Source organism: Ursus maritimus, unplaced genomic scaffold (genome assembly GCF_017311325.1).
Source record: "Ursus maritimus isolate PB19 unplaced genomic scaffold, ASM1731132v1 scaffold_4, whole genome shotgun sequence".
In the NCBI taxonomy this organism is placed as follows: Eukaryota; Metazoa; Chordata; class Mammalia; order Carnivora; family Ursidae; genus Ursus; species Ursus maritimus.
Window position 1 is genome coordinate 570,801 of NW_024426552.1, and position 20,287 is coordinate 591,087.

At 50.0% G+C, this 20,287-nt stretch overlaps 1 protein-coding gene across 4 annotated transcripts in view; it reads right to left on the bottom strand.

Annotated features, from left to right (window-relative positions):
- Positions 1-18,901, bottom strand: part of COL6A2 (collagen type VI alpha 2 chain) — a 33,409-nt gene extending 14,508 nt beyond the window's left edge. For 2 of the 4 annotated variants that reach the window (XM_040621776.1, XM_040621777.1), the window contains exons 1-5: positions 18,761-18,901; positions 2,209-2,348; positions 1,452-2,047; positions 1,226-1,246; positions 653-718 (exon numbers count right to left, since the gene is read on the bottom strand). In XM_040621776.1, coding sequence (XP_040477710.1) covers positions 653-718; positions 1,226-1,246; positions 1,452-2,047; positions 2,209-2,335 — 810 coding nt within the window. In that variant the 5' untranslated portion in view covers positions 2,336-2,348; positions 18,761-18,901. Of the gene's footprint in view, positions 1-652; positions 719-1,225; positions 1,247-1,451; positions 2,048-2,208; positions 2,349-7,709; positions 7,771-18,760 lie in introns of those variants that run through there. The other 2 variants (XM_040621774.1, XM_040621775.1) reach the window with 2 other exon arrangements.
- Positions 18,902-20,287: the final 1,386 nt, after the last annotated feature.

Genomic DNA, 20,287 nt, shown 5'->3' on the forward strand with positions numbered 1-20,287 from the left:
GGCGGGCAGAGGCTTCTGAGCTGACATGTCCTGTTTTGGGGGCTAGTCGGTGCCCCCTCAGACACCACTGTGGGCGTCCTTCCCCCCACGGGAGGGCCACGGTGGGGAGGCTGCATCCGCGGGCACCTCCATGCCTGGGCTGTGGTGGGCGGCAGTGCCACCGAGGACAGGGGGCGCGGGGGCATCTGGCTGGCGACCTGGCGGACGGCGTCTACACTCCTACTGGTCTACACAGCTCCTCCCAGATCGAGAAAAGGGAAACCGGAAGCCGTGTAGGGATAACCTCCAGACGGGCTCATCTCCCCAGAGGTTCCTTCCCCCCTCCGCCCTCAGGCACGGCCTCCGGCCAGAGCTACGGTCTGTCCGATGGGCTGCTGGTGGGTTTGGAAGAAGGGGGCGCTCCGTGTGGGTCAGCCGCCACGTAACCAGGGGAGCCTGTTTCGGGTGTCCTGCCCTAGCCTCCCTCCTTTGCCGGAGCACTGCGGCGGCACAGCTAATAATACAAAAGCATTCCCGCTTTCCTCAAAATACAGGATAAAAACTGAATTCTAGTTCTTCCGGTCGGAAGGGCTGAGGCCGTTCCAGGTGCCCACGGCCCCACGTCTGCAGCTGAGAGAGGGCGGGGAGCCCGAGGGCAGTCTGGGCGGCTTACCTTCTGTCCGCGGTAGCCCTTGGGGCCGGGGGGCCCGGGGATCTCCAGACAGCTCACCTTGTAGCACTGAAACAAGAAGGAGGGGCTGCGGAGGAAGGCCGGCGCGCAGAGCCCCGGCGGGGGGCGGGGAGGCAGCTGGCGGGGGTGCCAGCCAGAGTACGGGGGGTGGGGGGCTGACGGGGCAGCGGACTCGGGAGGTGCCCAGGAGGCCCCGAACCCACAGGCACTCTGGCCAAATCTGGGAGAACCAAGGTTACGCGATGGCCGCCTGCAGGAAGGACGAAAGAGCCCTCGCCAGGCCCCGCTCGTGCTCGGGTGTGCCAGGCCTGCGAGCAGCTGTGCCAGGAAAGGGCGCCTTGTAGGAGCCTCGCTGAGGGAGAAGAGCTGGCGCTGGGGATGCACGGGGACGGGGGAATGCCAGGGGCCACACAGGCCACCTGCCCTGTGCTCTTGGCCTGGAGCTCGGAGGGCAGCAGGGGTGGCTGCAGTGATAATCCCTGCTGGGTCAGCGCCTCAGCGGCCCAGTGGGCAGCACCCGGTCAGGGTGGCAGGACCGGAAAACGCCCCTCTCACCTCTCCATAGGCTTCATGTTTCTGCAGAAAAGACAAAGAGATGCTACTTAGCCGGAGCCGGAGATTTGGGTGGGAATGCCCGGGCTAACTCTCACAGAGGGGTAAACTGAGGCCCAGAGCAGGGTGCTGTCCACTGGGGCCAGTGGGGGAGCGGGCCCCAGGGCTCTGGCCTCCACCCTCCACTCCTGGTGCCCAGTGGGCGGGTGTGGTCCTGGGAGTGGCTCACCATGACCTTGATGATGCGGTTGATGGTGTCCTGGTCGATCTCCAAGTCGGGACGCACGGTGGCATAGTTGTTACGGTAGAGCTCAAGGGGCATGCTGGCCATGTCCCGCAGACCCTGTTCGTTTGGGACCTGGTCCGGGGCCACAGTGAAGATCCGGATGCCCTCCTCTCGGGCCCGCTCAGCCTGCAGCTTGATGCCCCCGCACGGGCTGCCGGTGACGTAGCCGTCGGTGATAACCACCGCAAAGTGCACCCCACCCTTGCTCTTGAGCTGGCGGATCTCCTGGGTCATGTTGGCCAGCGCGCAGTCCGTGAAGGTGCCTTTCCGGATGGACACGATGCTCTCCAGGCTCTTGGTGAAGGAGGCCCGGTCGCTGTCCGGCGGGCTGAACACCCTCACCACGTCGGAGAAGTGCAGACCGCCGTAGCGCCAGCTCAGGGCCACCTGCTCCAGGTAGGTCTCGTCCTGCAGCTGGCTGATGAACTGACGCACGAACTGTTTCATGTGGTAGAGCAGGCTGTCGATGGGGGACTGCATGGTGACGCTCTCCGAGGTGTCCAGCACGAAGTACACGTTGATGGGGCAGTCGGCCTTCTCTGGGGGGCACGGGATGTATCACTGGCCTGCCTGGGCGGAGGGCCTGCGGCGCCAGCCGTCGCCAGGCCTCGTGCCTGTGGGCGATTCTGGGCTCCGCCCCCGCAGTGGCCCTGCGGCACCCCTTTCCTACCCACACCGGGCCCGGCCCCACGGCTGATACCTGGGCAGCTGTTTCTCTCAGAGTTGCCAGGGGCAATGATCTCCTGCTGCTGGGCATGGACGGCCCCCAGGAGCACCCAGAGCAGGAGGGCGGAGCAGGGACTTCGGAGCATCTTAGCAGCACCCATGCGCCCCAATGTCCTGCAACAGGGAGAAGCAACCCCTGTAGTCAGCGCCAGTGCCCCTCCGGGACCCCAGAGCCCCCTCCCCAGATGGTGGGGCAGCCAGCACGTGGGCTCAGGGAGACGCCCCAACCCCTGTAGTCAGCGCCAGTGCCCCTCCGGGACCCCAGAGCCCCCTCCCCAGATGGTGGGGCAGCCAGCACGTGGGCTCAGGGAGACGCCCCAACCCCTGTAGTCAGCGCCAGTGCCCCTCCGGGACCCCAGAGCCCCCTCCCCAGATGGTGGGGCAGCCAGCACGTGGGCTCAGGGAGACGCCCTCTTCCCTCATCACTCAGGGGATGCAGAGACGGCAAGCTCTGGGTGGGTTTCAGTCGCCGTGGCCCGTCTCCGCCCTGTGGGGGCCGGGGTGTGCTAAGCAGACAGGTGCATTCTCAGAAACTGAAATGCCGGTGGTGGGCGTTGGTGACAGCAGCACACTGTGTGGGGGCTCAGCTGGCGGTGACTGGGGGGTATCAGGGGAGGGGAGGATGGCCCAGGCTGGGGCAGGGTGGGCCTTGGCACTCGATGCAGCCATCCACATGACCCCATGCTGACAGACCGGGGGAAGGCCCTGGGGATGGAGTGTGGGGGTTGGGATGCAGACAGGCCTGGGGGACTGGTAGGCAGCGAGTGCCAGGGTCCTGCTCTGTTGGGGGGACAGCTGCCACGGATGGGGGGGTCCTTCCCCAGACTGGGTCTCCGTGCCCTGACACGTCTCCGTGGGAATGGAGGGTTCCCTGTTGCTTGCTGCCCACCTGGCAACCAGACGGGGAGAGAGGACATGTGGTATGGGAGGGGGGATGGGCGGGCTCTGGGGACCAGGAGGGAGAGGAAGGGGCTCATACTGGTGGGACTCTTGGTTCACACAAACACCTGGCTGCCTCCTGGGGTCCCCAGAGCAGAGGTGCAGACCCAGTGGGAAAAGGGACTCTCGGCCTACAAGGGGGGCATGCAGGTAGGTTGGGCCCTCAGGGGACTGGGGGCGGAGGTGGTGCCTGGAGAGCTTTGGGGGAAAGCAGAGGCATGGGGGCACTTTGACGCCATTTTCCTGGTGCATTTTTGAGAGGAGGTAGATGGATTTTGGGGGGCAAATTTAAGGTTCAATATCACTTGAGTTTAAAGTGAGAGAAGCTGGTCCTGGCATCATTAGGGGCGAACAGGGCATGGCTCTGCCTCTCCAGGATAGGTCATGGTCAGGTCAAGAGGCCATGACTCTGCAGGTAGGGGCTGTGACCCAGTATGGGGTGACAGTTGCCCAGACAAAAGCAAGCCCAGTGGGTGTGCCAGCGAATCCAGGCGGGCTTCCTGCATGAGGTGATGGAAGTGCCCAGGGTGGGCTGGGTGGGGCCTGAGAAGATGGCGTGAGGGGCAAGCCAGGGACCCCAAAGAACCTGGAAGCCAAGAGGAAGTCAGGTGGCAATAGTCAGAGAAAAGAGGTCCAGAGCCATCAGCCACACGTGACAGACAACGTGGGGACTGCGGGAGCTTGGCGGGGCAGGCTGGGGGGCCAGTTAGGGCTGGGCACTGGGATGTGGGTGCAGCTTTGTCCTCCACTGCCCCTCATCCTGCTGCCCCCAGTGGGCGAGCAGTGAGTCCCATCCTGTCCCGTCTGCTGTGGGAGGGAGGGGGTTGCCAAAGGGCCAGGGACTCTGATACCCACCTTGGCACCACTCCCCGTGCGCGTGCCCACACCCCACACCTCACACATATCACACACACAATCAATTCAAACAGCCCCCATACTAAAGTGTACTGGTGGAAACTGCCACTCTCCAAGGAAATGAAGAATTCTAAAAATAATCTGCACAGGAGAAAAACACAATAGCGGCAACAAAATATATTAAGAAAACCACCTAAAGGGAAGACTCATTTTGGTGTTGTGGTGGGCAACCTCCGAGGTGGGCCCAATGCTTCCTGCCTCCTGGGGGCACCTCTCACGAAATCGTCACACACTCAGCTGTCACCGGCCTGTCTGACCAACAGATCAGCACGCAGATGACGCTGTGTGACTCCCGAGACAAGCTCACAAAAGACATCGTGGCTGCTGCCTGGCCCTCTCTTGGGGTCCTCACTGGGAGGAAGACGACTGCCGTCACGTGAAGGCGCTCACGCAGCCTTTGCAGAAGCCCAAGAGCGAGGGACCGAGGCCTCCAGCCAACAGCCGGGTGAGTGAGCCCTGGCAGAACACATCCTCAGCCCAGTCGAGACATCAGGTGAGCAGAGCCCTGGCCAATCCCCCCACTGTCACTGCACCTCATCAGGGGCCCTGAGCTACAGCCACGCAGCCAAGCCATTCCTGACTGGAGTCAATTATGAGTAAGTGCTTATTGTTTTAAATTACTAAGTTCTGAGGTAACTTATCCATAGCAGTAGATAACTAATTCAGGCATTAAACTTTTTCTCCACAATACTGTATACAGAAAAACAGCGAGACAGTAACTGGAGAATGTTGAGGGGAAAATAAAATAAACAAAGGGAAAAAAAGAGCCAGAGAGCACAATCAATATCACACGGATCCTATGTGACAATATATGTGAACGCTTTAAATTCTTCTGTTGGAGACAAATGTTCCCACACACCCTGGTGTTCACAGCAGCATTATCACAGTAGCCAAACTATGGAGACAGCCCAAGCGTCGATCGATAGAGGAATGAATAAAGAAGACGTGGTATATACAATGGACTGTCACTCAACCATAAAAAGAATGAAATCTTGCCATTTGCAACGACATGGATGGAGCTACAGAGTATTTTGCTAAGTGAAGTAAGTCAGTCAGAGAAAGACAAATACCATATGATCTCACTCAAATGTGAAATTTAAGAAACAAAGCAAACAAAGGGAAAGAAAGAGACAAGCCAAAGAACAAACTCTTAATATAGAGAAGACATTGATGGTTACCAGAGGGGAGTTGGGGTGGGGGGAGAAGGGTAAAGTAGGGGATGGGGAGTCAGGAGGGCACTTGTCCTGATGAGCACCAGTTGAATCACTATATTGCACACCTGAAACGAATATAACATGCACGGTAACTACACTGGAATTAAAATTAAAAAATAGATAAAGAAGATGGGTATATATACATATATATATATATACACACACACGTATGCGTGTGTATACACAACATACACACATACATACAATGGTTTATTACTCAGTCATAAAAAAGAATGAGATCTTGCCATTTACAACAACACAGACCTAGAGAATATTATGCAAAAGACATAAGTCAGACAAAGACAAATACCATATGATTTCACTGTGTGTGGAATCTAAAAAACAAAACAAATGAACAAATAAACACAAACAAACACAGACTCATAAATACAGAGAACGAACTGGTGGGGGGATGGGTGAAGTAGATAAAGGGATGAAGACGTACACATTTCCAGTGATAATGAGTCATGGGGATGAACAGTGCAGCATGGGGAACACAGTTAATAATATTGTACGAGGGTTGTGTGGGGACACGTGGTGATGACACTTCTGGTGGTGAGCATAGCTGAATGTACAGAACTCTCGGATCACTATGCTGTACACCTGAAATTAATATATGTCAACTAATCTGCAATAAAAAAGAAAGAAAAGAAAAAAAGATAAATATTCCTAACTTAGATAAAAAAATGAAACCCATCTGGATGAGGTAGGTTTGTGAGAGTGACCCTGGAGGCTGTCCCAGACAGAGAGGACAGCATGAGGGCCCATCGAAGGTGAGACAGAAGGGCGAGGGACAGTGCCAAGGACAAGATAAAGGCTGCAGTCTAGTTATGAGTCTGTAGGTAGCGGATTTCATAACAAAATTATATAAAGCAAAAGTGGTGAAAAATTGAAGAAAAAACTGATAAACCGCAATCATAATAGAAGACTTTCAACTCACCTTTGAAAGTCTTGATAGATCACATAAACAATGAAAACAAGAATGTGAATGTCCTGTTTTATAAAACTTTGACAGTAATGAGTAGTGAACACACACATCTGCCTCACTATCATCTATATCTGTCTTTGAAACCTACAAGTAGGGAATGCATGCTCTTTTAAAAATTTTACAAAACTCAATTCTAGAGTAGCCAAAAAAACAGCTTTAATTAATTTTAAAAAATCAGAAATTATATATGAAAATTTCTGAACCACAATACAAAAGCAGTCACTAGTAAGACAGAAAAAAAAAATCAAAACACCTGGAAATTTAAAAAAACACTTTCTTGCTAAAACTACATAGGAATTAGTGACAATGACAATGTTATACATATAAACAAATATGGGAAGGGCAAAGCTGTAATTAGAGGACAATATATAGCCTTAGATGCTTTATGTTGTAAGATAAGAAATCAGTGTAACAAATTAGACACACAGTTGAAGAAGCTAGGGACAAAAATAAATTAACAACACGAATCTCAGGAAAACAAGGGAAAGAAAATAATAAGGAACAAACCAACCGATTAAATTTAATCGAAAATGAAAATGATGAAGCACAATACAGTGATACTTTGGAATGAATAAAATTTTGGAATGAATTTTGGAATGAATAAAATAATATCATGATAGGTGAAGAAGGTTTTTAAGAGCATACCAAGTGCAGCTCTAAGCTAATGAACATGAAAGACCAGGTTCTGGGAAAGTCTTGTATAGAGGTGAGGACCTGACTGGACTCTGCCCGGAAGGACTGGAAACGCTGGCAGGGAACACACCCCAAGGCTCTGCCCACATGGATTTGGGAGAGTTCTTTTGCATCTTCAAGGACAAATACTTCTCTACTATTTAGTCTGTTTCAAAACATAAAAAGATAAGCTTTTCGATTCATTTTGAAACTTTTAAAAACCCAAGACCAAAACTTGATAAAAGAAATCCCTAAAAGAAACTTGGTGGACAAATAAGCTCCTGACAGACGTTAGAAGATAAAATCCAGTAGCATACCAAGGACAACTACCAGAATGGATGAAGTCAGTTTAGAAATACAACGGTGATGCAACACTACGAGTACACGAATGTAAGGCACATCAGTATAAAAAGAAAACCATGTAACTGCTTTAATGGTGCCTGAAACATCCATTACTGATTGGGGGGAAAAAAGGCAAAACCTCATAAGAAATTTAAGAGTTGGATTAACATTATAGAGCATATAAATTTCAAATCCACAACCAAGGTCATATTTTATATAAGAACTAAAATAGGGGTTCTTCCTTCAAGAATCTGGACCAATCCACTTGACACAAATGCACATGTACCCATATACTGAAATCACACCCTTCCTGAACTTGGAGTCCGCTGTGGACCTGACCTTGCATTAAAAACTCCTGCACTCAAAAAATGTCCCTGAGAGCCCAAGAAATAGACGCATACGTACGACAAAGAGTGCTGCTCTCACTCGATTATTCAACGTTGTGTTGGAAGCCAATGCAACACGACTGTAAAGAAAAACAAAGTACAAATCTTGGAAAGAGAAGAGATGGAAACTGTCCTCACTAAAGATGGGAATTGGAAAACCCAATTAAATCAACTATACAAAGTTTAGGGGAAGGAGTGGAACTCAGTGAGACTATTATAAGAAAAATACGTACAAAAAGCTATAGATTTTCTTCTATCAGCAACAACCAATTAGGTAATTTAATGGAAAAATACTATTTACCCTATCAACAAAAATGACATAAAGTTAAGGAGTAAATTTAAGAATCTGAGAAAGTGCAGGACTTATTAAAAAAATCACAAAAATTTTCTAAGGAACACTTTGGAGAGATGAGCCTGGTTTCTGGATGGGAAACGCAACACTTAAGAATATCAGTTATTTCTAATGGACTCTATAATTGAATGTAATTTTGATTAGAATCTCCAAGAAATATTTTTGCCCTTTTGCTTGTGCATGTGGACAGAATGAATCTAAGGAAGAATAAGTAAGAGTCGCTGAGAAAAACCAGAGATAAAGGGTGCTGAGGGAACTTGTGCTATCAAGAGCCAATGAGACGATAAAATCGGAGTGATAGGGCATCTGTGGTTTTATGTGCAACAGTGGCAGCCTGCAAGACAACCCAGAACTGAGGACGTAAGACGGTGGCCCTTCAGTACGGTGAAGGGGTCGGGGGATGGCGGCTTGCGATGTGCTAGAGATGGGAGTAATCTCACCCACACCGAAGAAATTCCAGGAGAAGGGAGGGCAAAATATGGACCAAAAAGTCTTTGCAAAGGATGGTTGAAGTGACAAGGAAATGTCTTCTCTGGTTACTCTGCCCCAGACGCCAGCTGCGCCTTCTCCCGTCAGGCCCACGCTGCCCTTGGACGTTGGTGCGGTACAGTTCCCACCTCGCACAGGAGGACCCAGACCCAGCATAGGTAGCTTGCCCAGCGTGCTCAGCTAATCGCCAGGCATCACAGCTCAGGGTCCACACTCTAGGTGTTTTTTTTTTTTTTTTTAAGATTTTACTTATTTAGTTGAGAAAGCACATGAGCACAAGTGGCTGGGGAGAGAGGGGCAGAGGGAGAGGGAGAAGCAGACTCCTCATTGAGCAGGGAGCCCAATGCGGGGCTCTATCCCAGGACCCCAAGATCATGACCTAAGCCAAAGGCAGATGCCCAACTGACTGAGCCACCTGGGCAGCCCGGGGTCCACACTCTGGGCACCCATGGATGACACTTCCATTCAATAAAAATGACAAGAGCAGCCTGGGAACAGACCAAGAGCCAGACAACAGTCTTTCCAATATACATCAAGATTTCATATTTTTAAAGTTTAAAAATTTTGATGGCCTGCTATTAGGTGTGCAATGTTTATAATTGCTATAGCTTCCTGCTGTATCAAAATTTCTATTAATACATGTCTTTTGTCTCTTGTAACTGGTTTTGATTCAAAGTCCATTTCATTTGATATTAGTACGGCCACCCTGCTCTCTTTTGGTTCCTATTTGCATGGAATAATGTTTTTAACCTATTTGTGTCTCTGGATGGAACGTGAGTCTCTTGTAGACAGCTGACCCTCAAACAGTGTGAGGGTCGGGGTGCTGGCCCCCCTCCCCACACAGTTGATAACCTGCATATAACTTTTGACTCCCCCAAAACATCACTCCTAATAGCCTACTGTTGACCGAAGCCTGACTGATAAGACAGCAGCTGAAGGATGCATATTGTGTGTGCGTATTATGGATTCTTACAGTAAAGTAAGCTAGAGAAAAAATGTTGGGAAATCATACAGAAGACAAAACACATTACGGTACTGTACTGTAAAAAATCTGCATAGAAGTAGACCTGTATGGTTCAAATTCATGCTGTTCAAGGGTCGGCTGCTGTTGATCGTGTTTTTTAATAATCTGTTTTGCCAGTCTCTGTCTTTTGATTGAAGAGTGTGATTTGTTTATAATTAAAGTCACTACCAGTAAGGAGAGACTTCTGTCATTTGCTATTTGTTTTCCATATATCTTAGAGATTTTTATTTCTCATTTTCTGCATTACTGTCTTTTTTTGAATTTAGTTGATTTTTCTAGTGAAACATTCACATCCCTTCCTCATTTCTTTTTGTGTATAATCTTTAAATATTTTCTTTGTGGTTACCATGGGGGGTTATATTGAACATCCTAAAGTCATAATGCTCTAATCTGAATTTATAGCAGTTGTCACAAAACTACATTTAAAAAAATATATTTTATTTATTTATTTGAGAGACGGAGAGAGAGCACAAACAGAGGGGAGAGGCAGAGGGAGAAACAGACCCCCCGTTGAGCTGGGAGCCCAATGTGGGGCTTAATTCCAGGACCTGCTGATCACGAGCTGAGCCGAAGGCAGATGCTTAACCATCTGAGCCACCCAGGTGCCTCACAAAACTATATTTTTATACCTTGTGTGTTCAAAGCATAACCAAATATTATTTTTAATGCATTAGTTCCTTAAATTATATAGGAAACAAAATGTGGAAATACATACCATTACCACGGTAAATTAGCTTTTATAATTGCTCATATGTTGATCTTTACTGAGACCTTTACTTCTCTACGTGGCTTCAAGTTACTGTCTAGTGTCCTTTTATTTCACCCTGCAGGACCCCCTTCAGCATTTCTTGTAGGTCAGCTCTAGTAGTAACAAACTCCCTCAGCTTCTGTTTATCTGGGAATGTTTTAATCTTACCCTCACTTTTAAAGGACAGTTTTGCTAGATATAGAATTTTTGGGTGACAGGTTTTTTTTCTTTTAGCATTTTAAATATTATCAGTCCACTGCTTCTGGTCTCCCAAGTTTCTGATGAGAAATCTGCTAATAATCTTATTGAGGATCCCTTGAATATCATGAGTCACACCTCGTTTGCTGATTTCAAAATTTCTCTTTGTCTTGGCTTTGGGTAGTTTGATGATGACATGTCTCAATGTGAGTCCCTTTGAATTTATCCTCCTTGGAGTTCATTGAGCTTCTTGGGCTTTATGTTCATGTCTTCATCAAACTGGGAAGTTTTGAGCCATTATTTCCTCAAATACTTTCCCTGTTGCCTCTTCTCCCTCTTCTCCTTCTGGGACTCCCATATCATACATGCAGGTTCCTTAGGCTCTGTTCACTTTTCTTTAATCTTTTTTCTTTCTTTTTCTTAGACTCAATAATCTGCATTGTCTTATCTCCAACTTCACTGGTTGTTTCTTCTGTCTGCTCAAATCTGCCTTTGATTTCCTCTAATGAAATTTCCATTTTAGTTATTGTATTTTTCAGCTCCATTATTTCTTTTTGAATTCTACCATAGGTTCCTCTTTATTGATATTTCCATTTTATTCAGACATTGTTTCCTTGACTTCTTTAATGCTTTTCTTTAGTTTTTTGAGCATCTTTAAGATGGTTGTGTTCAGGTCTGTGGCTACTAGGCCCACCATCAGGTCTTCTTCAGGGATACTTTGTTGGTTTATGTTTTTTTTTTCCCTTTGAATGGGCCCTACTTTCCTGTTTCTTTGTGCTTTGTGATTCTTTTGTTGAAAACTGGACATTTGAATCTAATAATGTGCTATGTCTGGAAATCAGATTCTTCTTCTTCTCCAGGGCTTGCTGTTTGTTTATTTATTTACTTATTTTATTGTGGCAGGCTGTCTCTGTGCCAAGGATCAGCCTGAAGTTTAGGTATAAGGTGTTCCAGGTGTTTCCTGGGCACACATCTTCCCTGAACATGTGCAGTGCCCGTCCAATTTCCCCTGTATATGCAGTTGCATTAGAATGTCCTAGTCTTCAATGTCTGATTTTAGTATATGTGCTGCCAAAGCGAGCACTTAGTCTTCAATGTCTGACCCCCCCCCCAAAAAAGAAAGAAAAAAGTGAATAGGGGAAAAAAAAGTGCCAATACTTAAAATCCCCTGGAATAAATGCAGCCAGAGAAGGAAGGGAGGGGCTTGCAATAGTGGGAGAAGGTGAAACAACAATGGCAGCTTCCATGGGTTTAAGGAGAAAATATTATAGAAAGTATCTTCTCTGATCACAATGAGATGCTGTTAGAAGTCAATAACAGAAGAAAAACTGGAAAATTCACAAAATTGTGGAAGTTAAACAACTCACTTTTAAGCAACCAGTAGATCAAAGAATAAATCACAAAGGAAATTAGAAAATACTCAGAGATCAATAAAAATGAAAACAAAACATGGGAGAATGTGTGGAACACAGTGAAAGCAGTGTTTAGGAGGAAATTTACATCTATACATGTTTTCATACAAAAACAAAAAAGAGCTCAGGGATACCTGGGTGGTTCAGTCAGTTAGGAGTCTGACTCTTAACTTCCACTAAGGTCATGATCTCATGGTTATGAGGTCGAGCCCTGAGTCAGGCTCTGCACTCAGTAGGGAGCCTGCTTGAGATTGCTTCCCTCTGCCCCTTCCCCTGCTCATGCGCAAGCACAGGGTGCACATGCTCTTTCTCTAAAATAAATTTAAAAATCTTTTAAAAAATTAAAAAAGAACCAAGAAAGAGCTCAAATCAACAACTTAATTGTACAGCTTAAGGAACTGGAAAAAGAAGAACAAATGAAACCCAAAGCTAGCAGAATGAAAGAAATAATAAAGATTAGAGCAGAGTTACATGAAATAGATGACAGAAAAACAACAGAGAACATCAGTGAAATGAAAAGTTGATTTTTCAAAAAGATCAACAACATCGACAAACCTTTAGTGAGATGAACTAAGAAAAAGAGAGAGAAGACTCAAATTATTAAAATCAGAAATTAATGTGGGAACATTACTACCAATTCCACAGAAATAGAAAGGATCATAAGAGGGAACTATGAACAATTGTACACTTACGAGCTGGATAATCTAGGTGAAATGGACAAATTCCTAGAAACACAAAACCTCCAAACCATGAAGAAATAGAAATTCTGAACAGATCTGTGCTGAGTAAGGACATTGAATCAGTAACAGAAAATCTCCTGACAAACAAACAAACAACCCTAAATCTGATGACTTCACTGGTGAATTCTACTAAACATTTAAAGAAGAACTAACATCAATACTTATCAAACTTTTCAAACAAAGTTAAAGAGGAGGGAATATTCCTTACTCATTCTATGATGCCAGCATTACCCTAATGCCAAAGTGAGACAAAGACACTACAAGAAAAGGAACTACAGACCAATATTCCTATTGAATACTGACATGAAAATCTTCAGCAAAATATCAGCAAACAGAATTCAATAAGATAGTAAAAGGATTAAACATGAGCAAGTGGCATTTATTCCTGGAATGCAAGGATGATTCAACATATGAAAATCGATCAACGTAATATAACCCACATGATCTCAAAAAATCTTTTGATAAAATTTACATCCTTTCATGATAAAAATACCTGAAAACTGGGAATAGAAAGAACCCACCTCAATATAATAAAAGTCATATATGAAAATGCCACAGCAAACATAATGCTCAATGGTGAGAGACTGAAAGCTTTTCCTCTAAGATCAGGAACAAAGCGAAGATGTCTACTTCCATCCCTTTCTATTCAACATAGTATTGGAAGTCCTAGCCAGGCAAGAAAAAGCCATAAAAGGCACTCAAACTGGAAAGGAAGAAGTAAATTATCCCTGTTCACAGATGATATGATCTTATATGTAGAAAACCCTAAGGATTCCGCAAAAGGAACTGTTAGAATAAACAAACTGAGCAAAGTAGCAGACCACAAAATCAATACACAAAAATCCGCTGCATTTCTATATACCAACAACGAACAATGGAAAACAATTCCATTTACATGAGCGTCAAAAGAATAAAACACTTAGGAATTACCTTTACCAAGGAAGTAAAAGAGTTATTCACTGAAAACTATAAAATCTTTCTGAGAGGAATTAAAGAAGATAAAAACAAATGGAAAGATAGTCCATGTTCATGGATTGGAAGACAACATTAGGATGTCAATACCACCCAATGTGATTTACAGGTTTAATTCAATTTCTATGAAAATCCCAATGATGATTTTTGCAGAAATAGAAAAAGCCATTCTAAAATTCATAAGAAATCTCAAGAGACCCTGAATAGCATAAACAATTCTAAAAGAGAAGACCAAAGCCAGAGGACTCACACTTCCTGATTTCAAAACTTACTACAAAGCAACAGTAATGATAACAATGTGGTACTAGCATACAGACCAATGGAGTCAAACAGAGCCCAGAAATATACTCTTGCCTTTACATTCAAGTACTTTTCAAAAAAGTACTTGATCATGCAGTGGGGGAAAAGACAGTTCTTTAGAACAAATGGTGTGGTGAAAACTGGGCATCCACAAGCAAAAGAATGAAGCTGGACCCTTACCTCACACCATACACAAAAATTAATTCAAAGTGGATCCATGATCTAAATGTAACACCTAAATCTATAAAACTTTTAGAGAAAGTATAGGGCAAAAAATTCACAAGCTTGCAGTTGGTAATGATTTCTTGGATGTGAAACCAAAAGCACAAGCAACTAAAGAAAAAAATAGGCAAACTGGACTTTAGGAAAAATAAAACATTTTGTGTATGAAAAGACACTATCCACAGAGTCAAAAGGCAACCCTATAGAATGGAAACAAGTCTCTGCAAATTACAGATGTGATCAGGGATTAGCGTCCAGAATATATACAGAACACCTAAAACCCAACACCAAAAATTTGATTCAAAAATGGACCAAGGGGACGCCTGGGTGGCTCAGCCGTTAAGCGTCTGCCTTCAGCTCAGGGCGTGATCCCAGCGTTCTGGGATCGAGGCCCACGTCAGGCTCTTCTGCTGGGAGCCTGCTTCTTCCTCTCCCACTCCCCCTGCTTGTGTTCCCTCTCTCACTGGCTGTCTCCATCTCTGTCAAATAAATAAATAAAATCTTAAAAAAAAAAATGGACCAAGGACTTGAACAGACCTTTCTCTACAGAAGACATACAAACGGCCAATGGACACATGAAAAGATGCTCAACATCACTAATTATTACAGAAAAACAAACAAAATTGTAAGGATATCACCTTACACTCATTAGGATGGCAAATATTTAAAAAACCCAGAGAATAACAAGTGTTGGAGGATGTGGAGAAACTGGAAGTGTTGGTGGGAATGTAACATGGTAGAACCTCTCTGGGCAACAGCAGGTAGTTCCTCAAAAAAATAAAAATAAAATTGCAACATGATCTAGCAATTCTGCTTCTGGCTATATCCCCCCCCCCCCCCCCGCCGCCAAATTAAGAGCAAGATCTCAGAGAGATATTTGTATACCCATCTTCATTGTTCACATTAGTGATTATTCACGACAGGTAAAACAGGGAGGAATCCAAGTGTCCGTGGACGGATGAATGGATAATCATACCGTGGTACATTCACACAACGACGTGATCCAGCCTTATGGAGGATCCAATATGGAGGAACCCTGAGGACATGAGGCTCAGTGAGATAAGCCAGCGACAAAAAGACTAATACTGTGCAATTCTAATCCTATGAGATACTTAGATCATCTAAAAAATCAGAGGGATAGAAGGTAGAATGGAGGCTGCCAGGGACTGGGGGAGGAGGGAATGGGGAGTTAGTGCTTAATGGGTATAGAGTTCCTGTTTTTCAAGATGAACGGAATTTCAGAGATGAACGGAGGTAATAGTAGCACAAGACTACGAACACCGCTCAACTCTACACTTCAAAATGGTTCAGATGATACATTTTAGGTTACGCACATTCTACCACAATTTTTAAAAACTGGGGGAAAAGCTCTTGCAGATTAGTAGAACTGAGCACTCGTTAGGAGCATGGGGGAAATCATAACCAGGCAAATGGTCAGTCATCAAAAAACGCTGAATGCACAAAAATCAAGGATGTGCAGACAGACGGACAGCACACCATTCCTCATCCGTGACCCTGGCACACAAGAAAGAAAAAACGGCACCACCAAACCGCAGTGCTTCCTGCTGTGGAGAATACAGGGTCCTTCCTCACTTTTCTGGTGAGTATCTGACTACAGGCGTGAAAGCCTGGACACTTTTCAGAGCTTAAGACCCAGAGTCTGAGGGCTTCAGAGGGGAGGGGGTGAGGGGATGGGTTAGCCCGTGATGGTAGTAAGGAGGGCATGTGTTGCACGGAGCCCTGGGTGTCATAAGCAAGTAATGAATCATGGAACTTTACATCAAAAACTAAGGATGTGCTGCATGGTGACTAACATAACATAATAAAGAATTATTATTAAAAAAAAAAAAAAGACCCAGAGTCTGCTCTCCTAGCAGCAGGGGCCCCTCACAGCTGGATGCCTGCCCTCCACTTGCTTAATTCAGCCACTGCCGTGGGCCACCACGAGGCTGACCCAGTGGTGCGGTGTGGAGTGCTGACATGTTTCAGGTCAGCGGGGAGGGTGTGCGTACAGTCTGTGGAGAATGTCGCTGTATGATGTGGCCCAATGCCAGCACTCACCCCTAGGGTGGGGGCGGGGCTCCCCCAGGCGCTGTTCAATGAGCGGCATCCCAGGACCCCGGCTTCTTTGCAGGTGTGCCCCCACCAGGGTTCCCCCAACCCCCGACGGCTTTGTACACATGTGTGAGAGAAGCCAAAGAAAGGGCTGATCCACCGAAATGTGGAAAGAATCAAACTATTTGTGGTTTTCTTAAAATAATCAAAAGAGGGGGGCGCCTGGGTGGCTCAGTCAGTGAAGCATCTGCCTTTGGCTCAGGTCATGATTCCAGAGTCCTGGGATCCAGTCCCACATCCGGCTCCTTGCTCAGCGGGGAGCCTGCTTCTCCCTCTGCCTGCTGCTCCCCCTCCCTGTGCTCTCTCTCTGTCAAATAAATAAATAAATAAATAAATAAATAAATAAATATTTAAATAAATATTAAAAAAAAATCACAAGAACTAGGTTTTTCCAACATCAAAAAGCATTTTGTGGGTACAAACGCAGTCTTTCCACACTCTGTGCCCTTGGAGATCCTTAGCCGTCCTGGCAGGTAGAAAGGGCAGGTGCTTGGAAGCCCGGCCTGGTTCTGCAGATGAGAAAATGCTGGCTGGGGTAGGGCCAGGCCACACCCTTTGCCACAGCCCTGGGACGAGCCTCGGGCCCCTGCTCCTTCTCCCAGGCACTGGCTGTCCCTTCTCTGACCTGCCCAGCCCAGGGAGCTTGTCTGAAGGCCTCCCTGCTGCCCACAGCTCCCCGAGAAACACAGAGCTGCCCCTGTTGGCCAGCGAGGCAAAGTCACGGCTGGCTGTGACAGGCACTGCCCAGTGCAGGGGCCTGAGCTCTGCCCAACCAGGGGGCCCAGGGGCAGGAGCCTGACTCTGTCCCTGCACATGGCCTTCCCTGTAGCTTCCCAACAGACACCCCCAACAATGGCCCCTGCCCTGCCGGGGGCTTCGCTGGCATCCCAGGGTATTTTCCCTAGCAGAGGGTGGCAGCTTCACGGTAGCCAGAAGGGCCCAGTGGCCCATCAGCACCTGAGTCCTGCCAAGGGGACACACTTGGGCCCTTTGTGCCCACCCGCTCCAGTCCGGCCTGGGAGACTGCAGGCCACCTAGGCTGGGGCTCAGGCCCACTCCCCGGCCCTACCCTCCTGCCTCTGGGTGACGTCAGGGAGGCAGACAGCAAGGAAGGCAGGCAGTGTCCCTCCTCAGAGCCCCAAATGCCTGTCCTGCCGCCTGGCCTGGGAGAGATGAGGCTGGGTATAAGCCCCAAATGCCTTCTGCTTGTTGTGAAACAAATGTTAAGACCACCTCTGGGCCCAAACTCCTTTATGGGAAGAAAAAAGTCACAAATCTGTGGATCTCCAGCTTCCTTGTTTTGGCTATTAACCTAAAAGTGAAGCTCCTTTCCTTGGGGACACTGGGCTGGTCAGGAGTGTGGGTGCTGGAGCCGGCGGTGTTCTCACTGGCTATGGGGGATGGTATCCCGTGTGGGCTCCGGGCAGGATGGCCCGCACACCTGCGGCACCGCGCCCTGCTGGTTTTTGTGTTATTAGCAGCAGCAGAGAGCTCTCGGCAGGTGACCCACCCAATCCCACCCCAAAGCCGTGCTCTGAGTGTGCTGGGCCCCCAGGTTTCTGCTGAACTGAGTGAGGAGTCCTGGAGGGTGTGGAGTCTGGCGTAGCTGGGGAACCATCACCAGCCCATGAGCCTGGGGTCCTCCTTCACTCTGATGTCCACCGTGCAGCCCCCTGCTTTGTCTCCCCTAACAGACTTGGGGTGTGTGTGTGGGGGATGCCTGGTGGGCCACTTTCAGCCTCAGAGGAATGGGGGACAGGCTGGGCTCCTGCTGATTCCGGGTGGGGGTCAGGTGCTGGTGTGACCTGTCCTCTCCACTAGGTGTCAGAGACCCTCTATCACCTGGGGAGTGCCTGGGCGAGCTCACTGTAGCCACGGGCACTCCACCCAGAAAGAGGAGGAACGGCCTCTCCCTCTTGAACCCGGGGAGACCCTGCACCCAGTTCCACGTGAAAAGGTTGGACTTCCCGTGGGGGTGACTTGGGCTCCTCAGTCCTCTGAATGTGATCTCCAGGCCAGAGATAAAACCAAACCTCCCAGGAACCAGCCAGGGGTCCCACTGCAGACGCTGAGCCCCTCGGGGCTGTTTGGTGACCCACTGGGGGCGGTGACGCGAGGGCTCCCCAGCCGTCCCATCAGACAGCTCGAGAGCTGCAGAGTCTTAGCAGGGAGCCCAGGAACAGGGAGGAATCCCACCCCCACCCGCAGCCCCAGCCCTGCCCCAGAAGGGGCAAAGGGGGCGGTCAGACAATTACCTCTGCGGCCCCTGGCCCCAACGCGCGACGCACCTAAGGAGCGGACGTGGGGAGCTCTGAGGGAGGGTGAGTGGGTGAAATGCGGCCGCCAGGCCGGCGTGCCCCCCACGCCCGGGCCCCTCGGGGAACTCGCTGCCACGGGGAGACCAGCCCGCCCTGCCTGGGAGGCCCTCGCCCGGTCACAACTCGCCAGAGCGCGGCCGCGGCTCCAGGCGGGTCCCGGGCCGGCCGAGCGGCGCTTACCTGACCCCGGAGCGCGCGGGGCGCCCTCGCTGGACACGTCTCGAGGAGCTCAGGGTCCTGGCGGCCGAGACGCGGGCTCCGAGCGGGCAGGAGGGAGGGGGCCGCGGAGGGGGCCGCCCACTTTATACCACTCCCGCCTCCCCCTGGGGCCGCGCCCCGACAGCGCGTACCAGCGGGAGGCGCTGCGGCCCCGCGGATGGCCGGTCGGGGGGCGGGGAGGGGGCGAAGGGGCCAGGGGCGGAAAGTGAGGGCGGTGGGGTGAGGAGGGGTGGGGCGCGGGGGGGGGCGGTGGAATGGAGGCTGCTGGGGGGGGATGAGTGGGTGGAAGTGAGGGTGCTGGGGTGGGGCGCAGGGGCGGGGTGCGGGGGGAATGGAGGGGCGGGGTGCGGGGCGAGTGGAATGGAGGCTGCGGGGCGGGGATGAGTGGGTGGAAGTGAGGGTGCTGGGGTGGGGCGCAGGGGGCGGGTGCAGGGGAATGGAGGGCGGGGGTGCGGGGGCGGTGGAATGGAGGCTGCCGGGGGATGAGTGGGTGGAAGTGAGGGTGCTGGGGTGGGGCCAGGGGCGGGGTGAGGGGCAGTGGAATGGAGGCTGCGGGGGATGAGTGGGTGGAAGTGAGGGTGCTGGGGTGGGGCGCAGGGGCGGGGTGGAGGGTGGACGAGTGGTTGGAGATGAAGGCAGTGGGGTGAGAGGAGGGGCGGGGTGCAGGGGGTGGGAATGGAGGGTCGGAGGGGTGGGTGAGCGGGTGGAAGTGAGGGCAGTGGGGTGGGGCGGAGGGGCGGGGTGCGGTGTGCCGGGGAGACAGAGGGGCGCCACCAGGACGAGGAATGCAGGAGGGAGGACGGAGGGCCGAGGGGGCCACGGCAGGGAGCGGGACGGGGCGGGACGGGGCGGCGCGGCAAGGGGGGCGCGCTGCCACCTCTCCTCGCACTAGTCCGGCCGAAGTCACCAGATCCTGCGTTCCGGCCGCCGCGGGTCTTCACGGCCCTCTGCGCCACCCTGCCTCACGGGTCCCTCCTGGACCGCGTTCCCGCCACTGCTTGGACTTCAGGCCCCCGCCTGACTGCCTGCTGCCCCCTCCCCATTTCCAGGGCGACCTGACCTGGGATGTTGGGAATCGCGCCCTGCCCCTGGACTGGCGAGGGCCCCTGGGACTCGCCCCTGAGTGGACCTGCGGGTCCTCGTGCCCCGCAGTGTGCCCCTAGCTCAGCCCTCATCCGGGAACACGTGGCTCCAGTTCTGTGACCCTGCGCGTCAGAGTTCGTGTCCCCGCCCAGGGCTCCCCGCTCCCCTGGGCCTGAGAGGGTGGTGGTCAAACAGTTGGGGGCAGGCTGGGAAAGGGCAGGGGGTCCAGGACAGCGAGAGCCGCAGGTGCTGTGGGCAGGAGTGAGGGCCTGGAGGGTGCAGACTGAGGGGCCCCCTCTTCGCGGGAACTCCACAGAGGGGCGTGGTGCTGGGCCCTGAGGCCACCGTGATGTCCTTATCTGAGCAGTCTTGGAGAGGGGGAGAGGGGTCCCTGGCAGAGCTGTG